This window comes from Mustela nivalis (assembly GCF_964662115.1).
Source record: "Mustela nivalis genome assembly, chromosome: 2".
NCBI lineage: Eukaryota > Metazoa > Chordata > Mammalia > Carnivora > Mustelidae > Mustela > Mustela nivalis.
In genome coordinates this window covers 4,846,544-4,860,443 of record NC_139021.1, presented here as the reverse complement: position 1 = coordinate 4,860,443, position 13,900 = coordinate 4,846,544, and the positions used below count along the sequence as shown (strand labels likewise).

Sequence of the window (13,900 nt, the reverse complement as noted above, 5' to 3'; positions counted from 1 at the left end):
CTGTAGTCAGGGGCGATCCCTAATAGAATCAGGTCCTGGGCGCGGACTCGTCATGACCAACCCTTCAGGACCACAGGAAACAATGGACCCTCCCTCTGACAGCGTCCTCTAGATGGCTCAACCAAGCTCTGTGCAGAGACTGAGAATACGTCACCCCAGAGACATCGTGAATGAGCAGCTCTGATTGTTAGAAAGTCCAGGTGATTGGGGAGCCTTGAATATAGGGATGAAGACCTCAGGGGCCCATTCCCTGAATGACCCCTCCCACTCCCAGACCCCACTGGGTCCCCGCCCATTCCCAGACCCCATCCTCCCAAGGGTCCACTTGGAGTTCCCTCCCTGCTCTGTTCGGCCACCCCGGGATATCCGAAGGCTTCCCTACAGGGCGGATCCCAGCAATAACCACCATGGCCCTGATGTCCTCTCATCACACGGAGAAAGAATCCCTTCAGCCCTAAGTACAATCCCCAGTGAGTGGCCACTGAGCATCCCATAAACACAAGTTCCTGGCGAAAGAAAGTCAAAGGAGTTTATTACTGTTGCTGTTGATCATTTATGCACATCACAAGCTACACAAAATGCCAACCAAAGAGCAGATGTAGAAAAATAGTAGAATCGTATCGGCACTATCGACTGGTTATTCCTATCATTGTTCTGCAGACAGTGCGCGAGCTGTGCCGGAGGTGGTGATCTTCGTACACAGATGTTGTCACCAGAAGAGAGATACATTGGGAGTTCACAGTGGCATCAAGTGTACATTCAAGTTCTTTTTCTGAGAAAGGGACCATGCGAAAGACCCTGCCTCTCTCCATCGTCTACAATGTAGAAGGTCATGTTTGAAAATCAAAGAAGACGGGGATAAAATAAAATAAATTCTGGAACCCCGTGCTGTCTGATAATGGACTCAAGCCACAGGCTAGCTCTCGGGGTCAGATCTGAGTGTGCAATGCTGGCAGGCACCTACCGCCGTGCCTTTTATTTATTTGATCCTCTACGTGGGTCTGTCAATTTGAAAAGAAGTAAGTGAGACTAGTCATGGGGCAGCCAATGACTGTGGAAGACACACATCTCTCAGGTGTGTGGTGTTCTTTTTTTTTTTTTTTTTTTGAGACTGCTCTGTAATTGGCCACATTCAGCTCCTCCTTTTGGAGCTTTCCTAACTTGACTCTGATCTGGAAAGCGTAGCCCCAAAAATGATTTGAGATCCTGCCTGAGAGGCATGGCTGACATCACTGTGGGCTCTCCCCTGGGCTGGTTTTGCTTCCAGACCCTGAAGGGATGTCCACACCCGATGCCAGGGTGATTGGTTTCAGTGGTACTGGGATGATGATATTCTCAGTGTTTCCCACCTATTCTCTTGATTCATTATTTTATGTATGTGAATATCCTTCTACTTGTGTGTGTATCCAAGCCCCCAACTAGATTATAAATTCTTGAAGGCAGGGTCTTGTGTGATAAATTTCTATGGCCACTCATGCTTCGCATAGAACCAGGCAGAGACTAAAAACACCTTTGAAAAAGGAATGCATTCAAGAGTAAGTTACAGAAATTGGGGAAGGAAGCTAAAATCACAGACTTTCATATTAAGATACATACAGACAAGACAGTAGGTAGAAAAAGTGAAGTGTTCTCTTTTGAAGAAAAATAATAACAATAAAAAACAAGCAAAGACATACACATATGCATAGGTTATTGGATGTACCTGGATGGTTATTTAACTTTCTCAAATGATAAGCATGAAGCAGGGTATTTTTCCCATATGCAATAAGTTTAACCTTGGGGTAAAAGACATTTCAAGATATCTTTTCAGTTCCATGCAATAAAAAGATTCTGAATGACATTTACAGAATTCAAACTTCCATACGTCTTAAAGGAGATATAATATTGTTCTTGGCTGGGTGTCAAGTCCCTGCCTTTTCTTAACTCTCAACGACTATACCTTAAGCAAGGAAACAGCTTTACTCCATACATCATCCAAATATACAGTAAACTGAGCCTGAAAAACTCCAGTTCTGTGGCTCCTGGAATCACAGTGGAACATTCGGAATGCTGGAAGCTTAAGCCTGAAGCTTCGTACAAGGTGATTCCCCCCCCCCTCAAGTTCTCATGTATGAATCCCTTCGAAGCCGTGTAGACCATTTCTCAGTTTATTACAAAGAAAATTCCTTATCCTCAAGTTTTTGCCCTAAAGTACTCCTAGGTTACCACCCCCGAAGTTTTCAAGCACCTGCTCTACACAGGCACTGTTCCAGACACTGTCTTTTTCCCTTTTTCATCTCTACATCCCCCAACTACCTCTCAAAGTACATTCAAATCTATTTCACAGTTAAGGAAACTTGACACTGTCCCCATTGGTTTCAGAACACACCCTGGAGATGTCACGGTTCTTCCCACTTAAACACCCACCAGTAGGATCTCTGATCTCAGAAAACTACTTCCCTCTGGCAGACTCAGAAGGTTAGAGGGGAAACATGGACCAAGGTCAAACCCTTCCTGCATCACAATCAGCTACCGTGGAGAAGAACAAGTGAGCTCAGCGGGGAGCCTGCTTCCCCCTCTCTCTCTGCCTGCCTCTCTGCCTACTTGTGATCTCTCTCTGTCAAATAAATAAATAAAAATATTAAAAAAAAAAAAAGGAACTGACCCTCCCAGAAAATACTCACTGTCCCAGAAAAAACTCACTGTTCCCCAACTCTGTCCCAGGCATTGGGGAGAGCAGCAGGGCACACGGATCACGTACACATGGTTTCTGCTCTCCAGAAACTACACACGCGCATGTGGGAGACTTAGAGGACACTTACAACTTTCTTACAGTGAGAAAAGGCCTGGTTCCTGGAACCCTAAGAAGACTTGTCTCTGGTGGCAGGACAGGGAGCCAGACTCATCCTGAGTCACAAATGTATGGTCCACAAAACGTTTAGTATGTGCTCGAAGCCCACGGCACAAGGTACTGATTCCTGGATGGATGTTCCAATGTGGGGGCAGCGGAAAGAGGTGGGAGATGTATGAGGAAGCCGTCTAGAGCAGTGTGCAAGGGGAGGCATCGTGGTTGGTGGAAATGGCATCGGGCTAGCAGGACTCAGAGAGCCTTGAGACACAGTGACTGGGGCTTGTAGACGGCCAGCCAGCCGCCAGACCGTGCTTCCTGACCATGTTTCTAAAACCACCTTTGTCATGGAATTAGGTCATCTGCCATCTGGTTGCTGATTATGAAGGTGTCTCTCCTTAGCAATGTGTTATACCAGGAAGCTCAGGAGATTGTGGTTGGATGATGAAGACAGGCTGGCATGGATTTGAACAAGACGTGTGACTTTCATGACTTACGAGCTTCTCTAGGTTGGAGGAATCATAGCCCAACAGAGAAAATGGAGGCTTGGGGTCAAACCTTGACTCCTCCTTTGTGGACCTGTGTGACCTTCATCAAGTTACTTGCCTTGTACCCCCATCGTTTGTACGCTGTGTGGCTTTTTTTTTTTTTAAGATGTATTTATCTATTTGAAGGTGGGGGGAAAGAGAGCAGGTCTCTGTGAGTGGGGGGAGGGGCAGAGGGAGAGGGATAATCACAACCAGATTCTGTGAGCCAGGAGCCTGATGCGGGACTTGATCTCACAGCCCTGAGATCACGACCTGAGCCACCCTTGATAGTCCGACTCCTAACCTACTGAGCCACCCAGGTGCCCCTGTTGTGCAGCTTCTAAAGATGAAATGAACATCTTGCACGCCCAAGACCTCGCCAAACAAAGCCGAGAACTGCGTGCTGTTTCTCTTCCCTTGCTCCTCCTCTGGTTAAAAAAGAAGCAAATGAGAGCTGAGGTTTGTCTCCACAGGCTCTGAATCCATGATGAACCATGAAGGCTTGAGTCTGAGGACCGTTTCAAAGCCAAATAATCATAACCACTTCCATGAAATGGAAACACAAACACATTCTGTACTTTGCAAAGAGCGGGGAGCAACCTGGTTTGGAGATGAACAAAGCAGAACCCAGCAGCATCCACACATTCCCATTTGGTCCAGAACTCCAGTTCTACATACTGGGGATGTTCCTCCATGGGGCAGAAGGTCCTGAGGCCCCAGCCTCTAAAATTAAAATTGGGGTACAGAGTGGAGCCCCCTGGAAAGGAGAGTGTATTTCCAACATTCCACATGAAAAGACGTGGGCAGGGATCAGCTTTCTTTACGAAGGTCTCTGATGGTTTTCTACTGAGACAGCTGTAGCGTCATGGGTAATGCTGAGGTACCATGGACAAAGCCAGAAAACGTAAAGAAAAAGTAACAGAACTAAAATATATATAAATAAGTAAAGTAAAAGGAATGGAGGAAGGGACACAGAAAGACCTGTAAGGTCCCTGCAGCGCATTCCTGTTTTGGGACGCAAGATCGGAACCCCGTGCGGTCTAGCAGAGGCTGGGAGAGCAAAGCTCAAAGTGCCCATCGTCAGACAGTCTGGATTAAACAGGTGTTGTTCCTCTGACGAAGCTGAGGTCCCATGGATTTTGTTTCACAACTAACAGTTAAAAATAACACATTAAATGGTATTATCCTTCCAGATCCTTTCAGTGTTTAGGATTATGTGATTTATGTTACGAACTCTTTAGCCCAGGACCAAGCACAAAATAGGTGCTCAATAAAGCGTGGGAAGAATAACCAAATGAAATAAATAAATAAATAAAAATAAAAGGAAACAAAGACATGAGAGTGGTTCAGATCTTGGCATATGGTGCTTGGCTCTATCTATTAAAGACTGACACACGTCCTCCCTAAGGGTGCTGGAACGGATACCTCGTCAGAACAATGCGAGCAAGCACAAATCTTCCTCTATGTGTTATCGCCATGCTTTTTACACAACCTGTACAACTGTGCACAGCCTCCCTGGTTATTGCTGATGCTCAAAAGGATATTCTATGAAACCCAAACATGTCACAAGGCAAAAGAGAACTGATGATTGCGTTGAGGGGCTTGCAAATACCTAAGAGCAGACTTTCAACTCAATAGACATGTCTTGGAGAGGAGCTACCATCTCACACAAATGAGGGCTCACTGACTACTCTGTCCTGTTCTAGCACTTTTACATGCTTTTATTCATCACAGGATAATCTGGGTCACAGGCTACCATGTCTATTTTGTTTTGTTCCTTCCCATTTGCACACTGTGCTGGAACCCCTAAACCCCAAGCGCTCCTCTGTGGCTCCTTCCGAACCTGACCTTTGCCATCTCACCATGCCTGTGACTTTCGTGCTCCCTTCTGCTCTCATGCATTCTCCATCAGGGTGGGCTTCTGTGTTTCTGTCTGCCTGCTGGCTCTGGCTCTGGCACTGAGCCCCGGCTCATGGCCGGCTGTGTGAGAATATCCGTGTCTGCATGGGGGACTGTAGCTCTGAGCATGATACTTCAACGTGTGAGGGTTGCAGACCACCCAGCTCTCAGCGGAGGACCAGTTTCTCGCCCACATACACACAATCAAGAGAAGGTAGTGCGGTCACCCCAAGGCACCCCTGTAGGCATCTCACCCAATGGCTTCCATGCACAGAAAGAAAAATAAATCGTAACAATCAAGCTAACTGCAATGATTTTAACCAAAGGGTCCTTCCCTCTTTATGGCTGTGTATATGATGCTGTTTGCTCCGGCTTTTCTCTGTGAGAAGCCAGAAGAACACGTGTGTGGTGTCATTGGAAGTGAGGGAGGGAGGGCACGTGTGGCCCTAGGCTTCCCACCAGATGGAGGGTCGGGTCTGTCCTACAAGCTACCCTGGGAGAAGGATGTGGTCGCAGGGGGTTGCCAGACCACTGCTTCTGAAAGGACACTCCCCTACTGGTGTGAAGGATGGGACTCCCCTCCTGAAAGAGAAGAGAGTCCCGCATGACAGCTGACCCCTCACACCTCTTCCCTGCCGTTCTGGACCCCAGCACGGTCTCCATCCGTCTGTCCAGTGTGCCGGAGGTCTGGCTCTCCCTCCTCAAGCCTCTTATAGTCATTCTGTTCCCTGTCTGGGGTTCCCAGTCACCCACCTTCACCAGGTCAACCCTGACTTGGCCCTGGGCATAGACATCCTGTCTTGCAGAGGCCTCTCCTGACCCCACGCATCTGCAGAGCAGCCTGGGTGTCCCTCCCCTGAGCACACTCTGATCCCTACCCCTGGGTGGTGCCAACCTCCTTCACCCTCCGGTTGGACCAGACTGCGAGCTGCTCAGTCTGACCTGTACATCCCTGGCACAACAGGCCCTCCATACAGATTGGCTGAGTGAATGAATGAATGAATGAATGAATGAACTTCCTCACCAAAACCCTCCTTCAGCACAAGGCTGCCTCTCCTTTGGTTCCTGGAGGGCAGGCGTGTGCCTTGGATCCCTGAGCTCCCACCCAGCATGACGGGAAGTTGCTTGGCAAACACCGGCGGACCAGGGGCACCAGCAGGAGCTCCCCTCTCTCCAGCCGCCGCCCGGGCTCAGAGCGCTCCAGCGCCTTCAGCCTGCCATCGAGGTATGAGTTTGACCCCCCCAGGGGACATTTGGTTCCCAGCTACTTCTTGGCTGTATTCGGCTTGTGAACAACAGATTCCAGTGTATCTTAGGAGGACCAGTCTTTACTCTAACTACTTCTGAGAAACTGAACATCCATAAAGACAAAAAACAAAAATGATGCTAAGAATGAAAACATACTAGACCATTATCTTGGCAGGCATTTTGTTTATAATTTTTATAATAAATAATATAATGTCCCTGTTTTACATTATATATATTTATGTATGTATATATATATATATATATTAGATATCTATATACTTCATTAGAAAGAGACATAAAAAAGCCTTTTCAAATGAGGCATGACACGCAACACTGGACACTCTTATTTACAGTATAGATACGTACTTTCTACACAAGAGAATAGATGCTCAGAGGCCAGAGAGGGTTTACAAAGACAGCAGATCACCCCTGTAAAAAAAGGGGTGCACCATGCAGCCGGACGTTTATTGCCATGAGTTCTCGCTATGTCCAGACAGCATATTGAAGTTAAAAATGGCATCTGGGTAGTGGGAAAGACGATCGTCATTGGATTCACCCTGGCTCTGGAACCACGTTACACGGTCTTGCGAGTGACCAGGGAATGACACACTTTGCTGATGGGTATCGGAAACACAAAATGAAATGCTCTCATTGGAGGGGCAGGGCTCCTCACGGGCCCTAAAGGAAAACCTGCTACAAACATATGGTCCAGCACGGAGCCTGACCACGCGTCTAGACCAGGAAACACAGCTACGTGGGCTTCTAGTGCAGGAACTGATTCCGCTTCTGTTATCCTGTGGTTATCCTAGTCTCTGTCCAGTGGGAACTTGGAAAAATACACACAGAACTTACTGATCCCATATGGGTGAAGCATAGGACGTAACGAGAGTTCACAGGAGACCCCCAGGGGAACCCTTGCTCCACTGTCTGCGAGTCTGCCTTCGTGGCTCATTCAAATCTACCCCCACCTTCTTTCATGAGAAACCCACAGGTCTCTGTCCTACGAAGCTGCCTTCCGGGACTGGTTTCTTGTGGTCTGCGTGTGTTTGGCAAAGTCATGCTGTCAACATGGGAGAACTACAATTCTCAGATAAGCCAAGATTTATTGGGTTTTAGGACCATAGCACTAGTGACTGAAGGTCACGGTCCAGGCGCCGGGACCAGGAATCTGGTCTCAGAGGACTTTCTGAAACACATGAGAAGGTGGTTTTGCAGAAACAGGAGCTTCTGCTTCTGGAAGATGGGTCTCCTGTGTTAGCCATCCCTCCTGTCCTGGTCCGCGCCTTCCTTCGTGTGACCAGGTGATTCTCCAGGCTTCCTTTAGGCCAAGAGTGGACTCAGTCTTTGGGACCCCATCAAATATCCTGGCCATTTTCAAAACGTCCCTTAAGTGACTTACCAGTAACAGTTTAAGCTGCGTCCTCAATCGGGCTGATGTCCTCCTCTCTAATCGCATTGTTGTCCCTGCTATTTATTGTTGTTATTTTTTTTTTTAATCAATGGTGACCTCTCCTAGCCCTTTATTTTCCTAAGGCAAGAAGACATTTCTAGTAAAAGATATCCAGCACCTTCTTCGAGCTCCCCTGAGGTTTCATCCAGCACTCCTCCATTTAGATGTCTGTCCTTCCACAAAGAGGAGAAGCCGGGGCCATGTTAATGGTTGCATTTGTATCTGTATTTTTTTTTTTTTGTAATTGCATCAAATGCTAATATAGCATTTCTTTGGAAGAATATCAGCAGGAGCTTCACGCCTGTCTGTCCATCTGTCTCAGTGCCTCCCTCTGTTATCCTTAATCTGAGACTGTTTTCCCCAATTACAGAGAGAGATGGAAGCATTCACAAAAATAATCTGTGGGCCAGGGCTCTGCAGAGACAGTCTGGAGGGGCAGGTGAGGCAGCGGAGCTCACCGCCTTCCCTCTAGCTGCTTTTCTTCATCACAGACCTGCATTTTCCAAGAACATCGCCTTTCTGCCCCTGTACCTTACATCACCCCTCCGACTGCTATACATGAACTAGGACTCAAGTCCATAAAGCATTCCTTTGCCCCTGGTGGTGGAACATGGGAGAATGACCGTGTGGACATCACGCTGTCTTGAACAAGTGGCATGTTGGAATCGATTACGGGTTGTATCTACAGGAATATACGCCCCACTTCCGCATGGAGGTTCACCTGAGTTCTGAAATGCTTGTATGCACAGGATTAAATCAGAATGATAAAGCTATGAGCTAGGAACATACCGGGCACATCTAGGGAGACTGGAGCGGACTCGGTGAGCCAGCGGAGGGAGAAAAAGGTGGGCTCACCAACTCCGAGGATTCTGTTTCTTTATTTCGTCATATTTCTCCTAGAAAGCATCTTGAAAGACCCTCCAGGAAGCCGGACAGATTCGGACAACCTCTTGTCAGGTGACACTACCGTGGACGGGTTCAGCTTTCCCAAATCTCCAAGATGGAAGCACCTGTAACGGCCGGTCCCCACCCCACCCTCCTGGCCTCGGGACCCTGCAGTGGCCGAGGGCTGCGAGGGACGTCTCAGCTAGAGCGTTCAGGGGGTCACAAAGCCTCTGCGGGCGGCCCCAGCCACTACTTGAAGTAGCTGAGCCCCGCCACCAGGAAAAACTTCTCCAGGAAGAGCTCGGAGTCCAGCACGGCGATGTGGGCGGCCCGGCCGATCAGAGCGTTGGCAGTGTTGGGCAGAGCGTGGAACACGTTGTGCCGGACTAGGGTGCAGTCCTTGGCGTCCACCAGGGGACGCAGAAGGTTGTCGATCATCTCCGCGTACACCGGCCCTGGGGGAGAGAGGAGCAGGTGACCTGGGGCCGAAGGGGGCCGCGGGGTCCCAAGGAGACCAGGAGAGCCCGGGCTGTGCGGCACGGACCGTCCCGTGTGCCCTTGTAGGCACAGGCCAGCTCACAGAGTGTGTTTTTTTAAATCAGAAACTCGGGAAAAACAATAATAATAATAATTATTATTGTTATATTATATTATAATTATTATATAATATATTATATAACATAATATTAATACTATTAATATATATTATATATTATATATAATTAATATAACACAATAATTATTATATCAATAATTATAATATATAATAATTATTATATTAACAATATATTATATTATATATAATATTATAATAATAAATATTATTATTATTATGTCTTACCTGTGTGTCTGTCTTTGAGGGCAGTTTTACACATTTCAATCCTGGCTGAATGAAATGGCACGTAGCGATCTTGGGGAGAAGCCACCAGCACAACGTTTTTGAAATACTGCAGACCTGCAAGGAGCCAAGAGCGTGCCTGTTGCCGGGTCCCCCCAAGACCCCCCACGCTGTGCACACACGGTGCACAGAGAGGGGGAAGGCGGGAAGACCCCCCCGCTGAGACACTATGGGCCCAGCCCTGCAGCGTCTGGTCTCAGAGAGCAGGGGCTGCTGTGTTCTCCTTGGCCATGGAAGCTGAAGAGACACGGGCAAGCGCTTCTCTACAGGGGTAGGGGAGCAGCACCCAGGGGACAAAGGGGGCTTTCTGGGAGAGCAGCTCTAAGAAGCCCATAAGGAATGAAAAGAGGACTCTGCTCCTCCTTCTCCACCATGGGGACAGCTCCTGACTGCAGGACACCTCCTGTCCCCGCTGGACGACAGCGGCCTGCAGCTGGAGACAGAGGGGCTGTACGGCACGGCGTGTTCCTGCGTCCTCAGACCCAGCCCAGGCCTGCAGACAGACCCTGCAGAGGGCTCCCCAGGCCCTCTCCCCGCACGGCCCTCAGCCTGTGCCCCTGCACCGCGGTGGGACCTCCAGCCTCCCAAGACCACCTGCGGGGGTCCAGCCTGCTTCCGAGACAGGGCCATGAAGACCAGCCCCTCGCCCTATTCTGCGGGATCGCCCCAGCTGCCAAGATCTCTGTGGTGACCACACTGCTCTCCAGCTTCCGCCTCTCCTTGTGGGGGGTCCCGAAAGCTCAACTTTGCCCAGAGACACACTGGGTAAGGACTTGCCCGAGGTCAGGGGGTGGTGTTCACCAGGTGATGGAGGGGGTGACGTGGGACAGAGGCTCGACACTCAGACCACCGCTGTGCTCTGCTCGTCCCCACGACACAGGCAGGGTCTCCAACACCTGCGTGCACTTCCCATCACAGTGGGGTGAAGGTGTGACTTCATCCCTGCCCAGGAAGGACCCCTGCCTCCCCCCATACTGTTAACTTAAGTGGCCAGGGCTCAGCTGCTCTTTATGTGGGTGGGTCTGTATCTGGGGAGGAGCCGTGAGTAGGCACATAGACCTGGGAAGTGTGATGAGGGCATCGAAATCTCATCGGAAAGCAGAGGCCACAGTGTGTGTGTGGAGATGACCTCGATGCCCACCTTGGGGCATCTGAGACGCCCTTCTTGGGAGCGGCTGAGTTCGTGAGTAGGTGGAGGCCTCCTTTGTTTGCTAAAGATTCTGTGCACGCAGTACCTCCTGACTCTACCCTTCCCTGCGTGCATCGGAGCAAGAGGGGAGTGTTTGGGTCTCCGGGCTGGACCTCCAGCTTACACCGTGACCGCAGCAGCATGCCCTGGAGGAAGGCACGCACCCGTTTTCTGGCTTAGTTGGTAGAGGAAACATTTGCGCAGATCAGCGTTATCCCTGAAGGTCAGCTGCAGAAGGGACCCGGACTTCTTCAATTTCTGCATGAGCCACAGGCCTAGAAGGACCAAAATGAAACAGAACAAAAATCAATAATGAAACCTAAAGAGAGTAAAAATGACTGGGGAGATTGCATGGAGCAGTGGGTGTGGTGCAAAAATATTGAATACTGTTATGCTGAAAATCAATCAATCAATCAATCAATCAATAAAATAACTGGGGGGAGATCAACGTGGAACTGTGATTTTTAGCCAATTTTAAAATAAGAGAGTAGTAGGGGCTTGGGCAAACTTTGGAGAAGTCCGAGGGAAACTCTAACGTATTTGTGGCAGGGGTATAAAATCATCCTGCAAAATGATAAGCGACGGGGGTCCGGAGGATGACACTTCGTGCCCTTCGACCCCTTTGACCCCCGCCCACACATCTGAAGAAGCCGCCCAAACAGCCGTACAATGAGTGCCCCTTGCAGGTGCTCGTAGCACACAGAACCCGAAGCACCTTCCACTTCACAGTCTGTCCCTGACCCTAGTGAAGCCAGCACCGATGCTGCCGGGCGTTGCACTCCCACGACAAAATGAGTGTGACAAAAGTGCAAGGAAGTGAATACGATGCGGTTCTTTTCGTCGTGTTGCATGTGTTTACACGCAGACATGATTATAAATACGAAAAGGCTAGATGCGGTTTCAGTCATGCGTCTGTCCGACGGTGGCTTCCCTGGTTCGTGAGGCAGAGAGAAGGCACAGGGACGCCCTTCCACGCGCTGCAGTTAACGCCTCAGTTAACGTCCTTCAAATAACATCAAGGCCGACGAACAGACCTAACCCGCTCCGTGGGGAAGGCAAGCAGCCCAGTGTCCCTCAGTGTCCCCCAGCAGTGCAGGAGGCTGGGAGACGGGCGGGGAGTGGGAGCATATTGGGGTGGCCCAGAGGCCTCCTGATGGGTTGTGGGCAATCGGGGACTATGGAAGGAGTATGTTAGGAGTATGATTTAAGAGATTAGTTGTGATTACACAAGACCCGACACCCTCCTTGGGCTGCTATCTGCCAGCCATGGGGCTCCCACGGACACTAGCATGTCACAGGAGACCCTCCATCATCAGGCTTTGGCTGAGAGTTTCACGGTCACCTCCTGTCCCTCTAGCTCAGCCTGTATTCCTGCCACGAAGAGCCACCTGTTGCCTGCTTCCATGTTATCATACACACTATTTTCTGCTGCACAAAAAGCTTGTCCCACCGTTCCCTGCCTTGGAGATTCTGCTCATTGTCCAAGATGCATTGAGCCTTGCTCCTTTACTCTCCACGGTGTCCCTAACCTGCTAGAGGAAACTTGGAGAGCCTCAAGGCTGCGGGCCGTGTCGTTCCATTCCGGCAAGAAGTGTAGATTCTGGCTATGGTTGGCCTCTCGTATGTTTTAGTCAACTTCCTTCCTTCTCCTGCTTCATCCTCAACAGTCCTGATACACACACACACACACACACACACACACACAAACACACTATATATATTTTAGACATGCATATGCACACGTATACATAGAGATCAGAAATGTATCCATACATATACACAAGCAGACATACCTACACACATTAGCTCTATTTTAAAAATAAAGAAACTAAGGGACTCTTTTGTGGCTCAGTTGCTAAGCATCTGCCTTAGGCTCAGGTCGTGAACCCGGGTCTTGGGATCAAGCCCTGCATCGGGGTCCCTGCGCGGTGGGAAGACTACTTCTCTTTCTCGCAGTCCCCCTGCTTGTGTTCCCTCTCTCCTGTGTCTCTCTCTGTCAAATAAATAAATAAAATCCTTGGGGAAAGAAAAAAAAAATTTAAAAAAAATAAGGAAACTAAGTCACAGAGAGATGAAAATGTCTTGGCCAAAATCGTCCCCAAGTGTCTAGGTCAGAACTCAGCCACAGGCTTGCAGCGGCAGCGACGTGGTTCCGAGCCCTCTGCTACAGGCTGAGCGGAGGAGCCCCCCGGAAGCAGGAGGTGGAGGGCCTCCCCGGACACTGAATCTGCCGGCCCCTGGGGCCCGCACCTCCGGCCTCCAGGCTGTGGTCTGTAAGCCATGCAGTCCGCGGTGATTCGTTACAGCAGCCCGAGCAGACTGAGACACCCCTGCTCCCCCTCCCCACTCCTGTGCCCGCTCGGTCCTGTCCAGCCAGGAGCCCAGGGCATCACCTTTCTGTCCGCAGACGAGATCTCGGAGCCCCCAGATTCCGTCCCGAAGAGCCTCCCCTGGGCTTTCATCTTCCCCCCGCCCCGCGTGGACGGTGAGGAGGGACGGGCTCGGCGGAGTCTCACCTGCTCACCTGTACTAACCAGCGTGCTGTTGTTGTACAGGGTCCCCAGGTGAGGCCCAGACAGCGACAGGAACGTGTGGAGTTTGTTGAGGTAATACCGGAAGCGCGGCCGCGTGAGGACCGACCGGATGATGATGTTGCCCAGGGAGTGGCCGATGAAGCTGTGGGACAGACCCGCACGTGAGTGTGGCCGCGGGGGGCCAGCGGCTGTGCTGGGGCATGAGGGGGCCCGCCATGCCCCTCCCCGACTCGGGGGCTCTGGCCAAGAGAATGGGGGCTGCCAGCCCACCCTCCCTGGGCTTCCAGCCTCTGGCCACAGTGAGCTTGGGACGGGGACCTCGGGCACGACGTCTCTGCTGCCCAGTGTGGTCCGAAGAGAAGTGCGGGCGTGTGGTCGGGCTCCATTAGGAAATGAGCCCTGTCCGTGACCTGTGTCTTGTCTCCGGCCACCAGGGGGTCCTG

General features: G+C 50.2%; 1 protein-coding gene across 1 annotated transcript in view; it reads right to left on the bottom strand.

Annotated features, from left to right (window-relative positions):
- Positions 1–515: 515 nt before the first annotated feature.
- FAM135B (family with sequence similarity 135 member B) overlaps positions 516–13,900 on the bottom strand; it is a 279,370-nt gene continuing 265,985 nt past the window's right edge. Inside the window, exons 17-21 of the mRNA XM_082719624.1 lie at positions 13,448–13,599; positions 11,088–11,198; positions 9,678–9,791; positions 2,645–9,291; positions 516–2,532 (exon numbers count right to left, since the gene is read on the bottom strand). Of these exons, the coding sequence (XP_082575750.1) occupies positions 9,086–9,291; positions 9,678–9,791; positions 11,088–11,198; positions 13,448–13,599 (583 nt within the window). The 3' untranslated portion in view covers positions 516–2,532; positions 2,645–9,085. The remainder of the gene's footprint in view (positions 2,533–2,644; positions 9,292–9,677; positions 9,792–11,087; positions 11,199–13,447; positions 13,600–13,900) is intronic.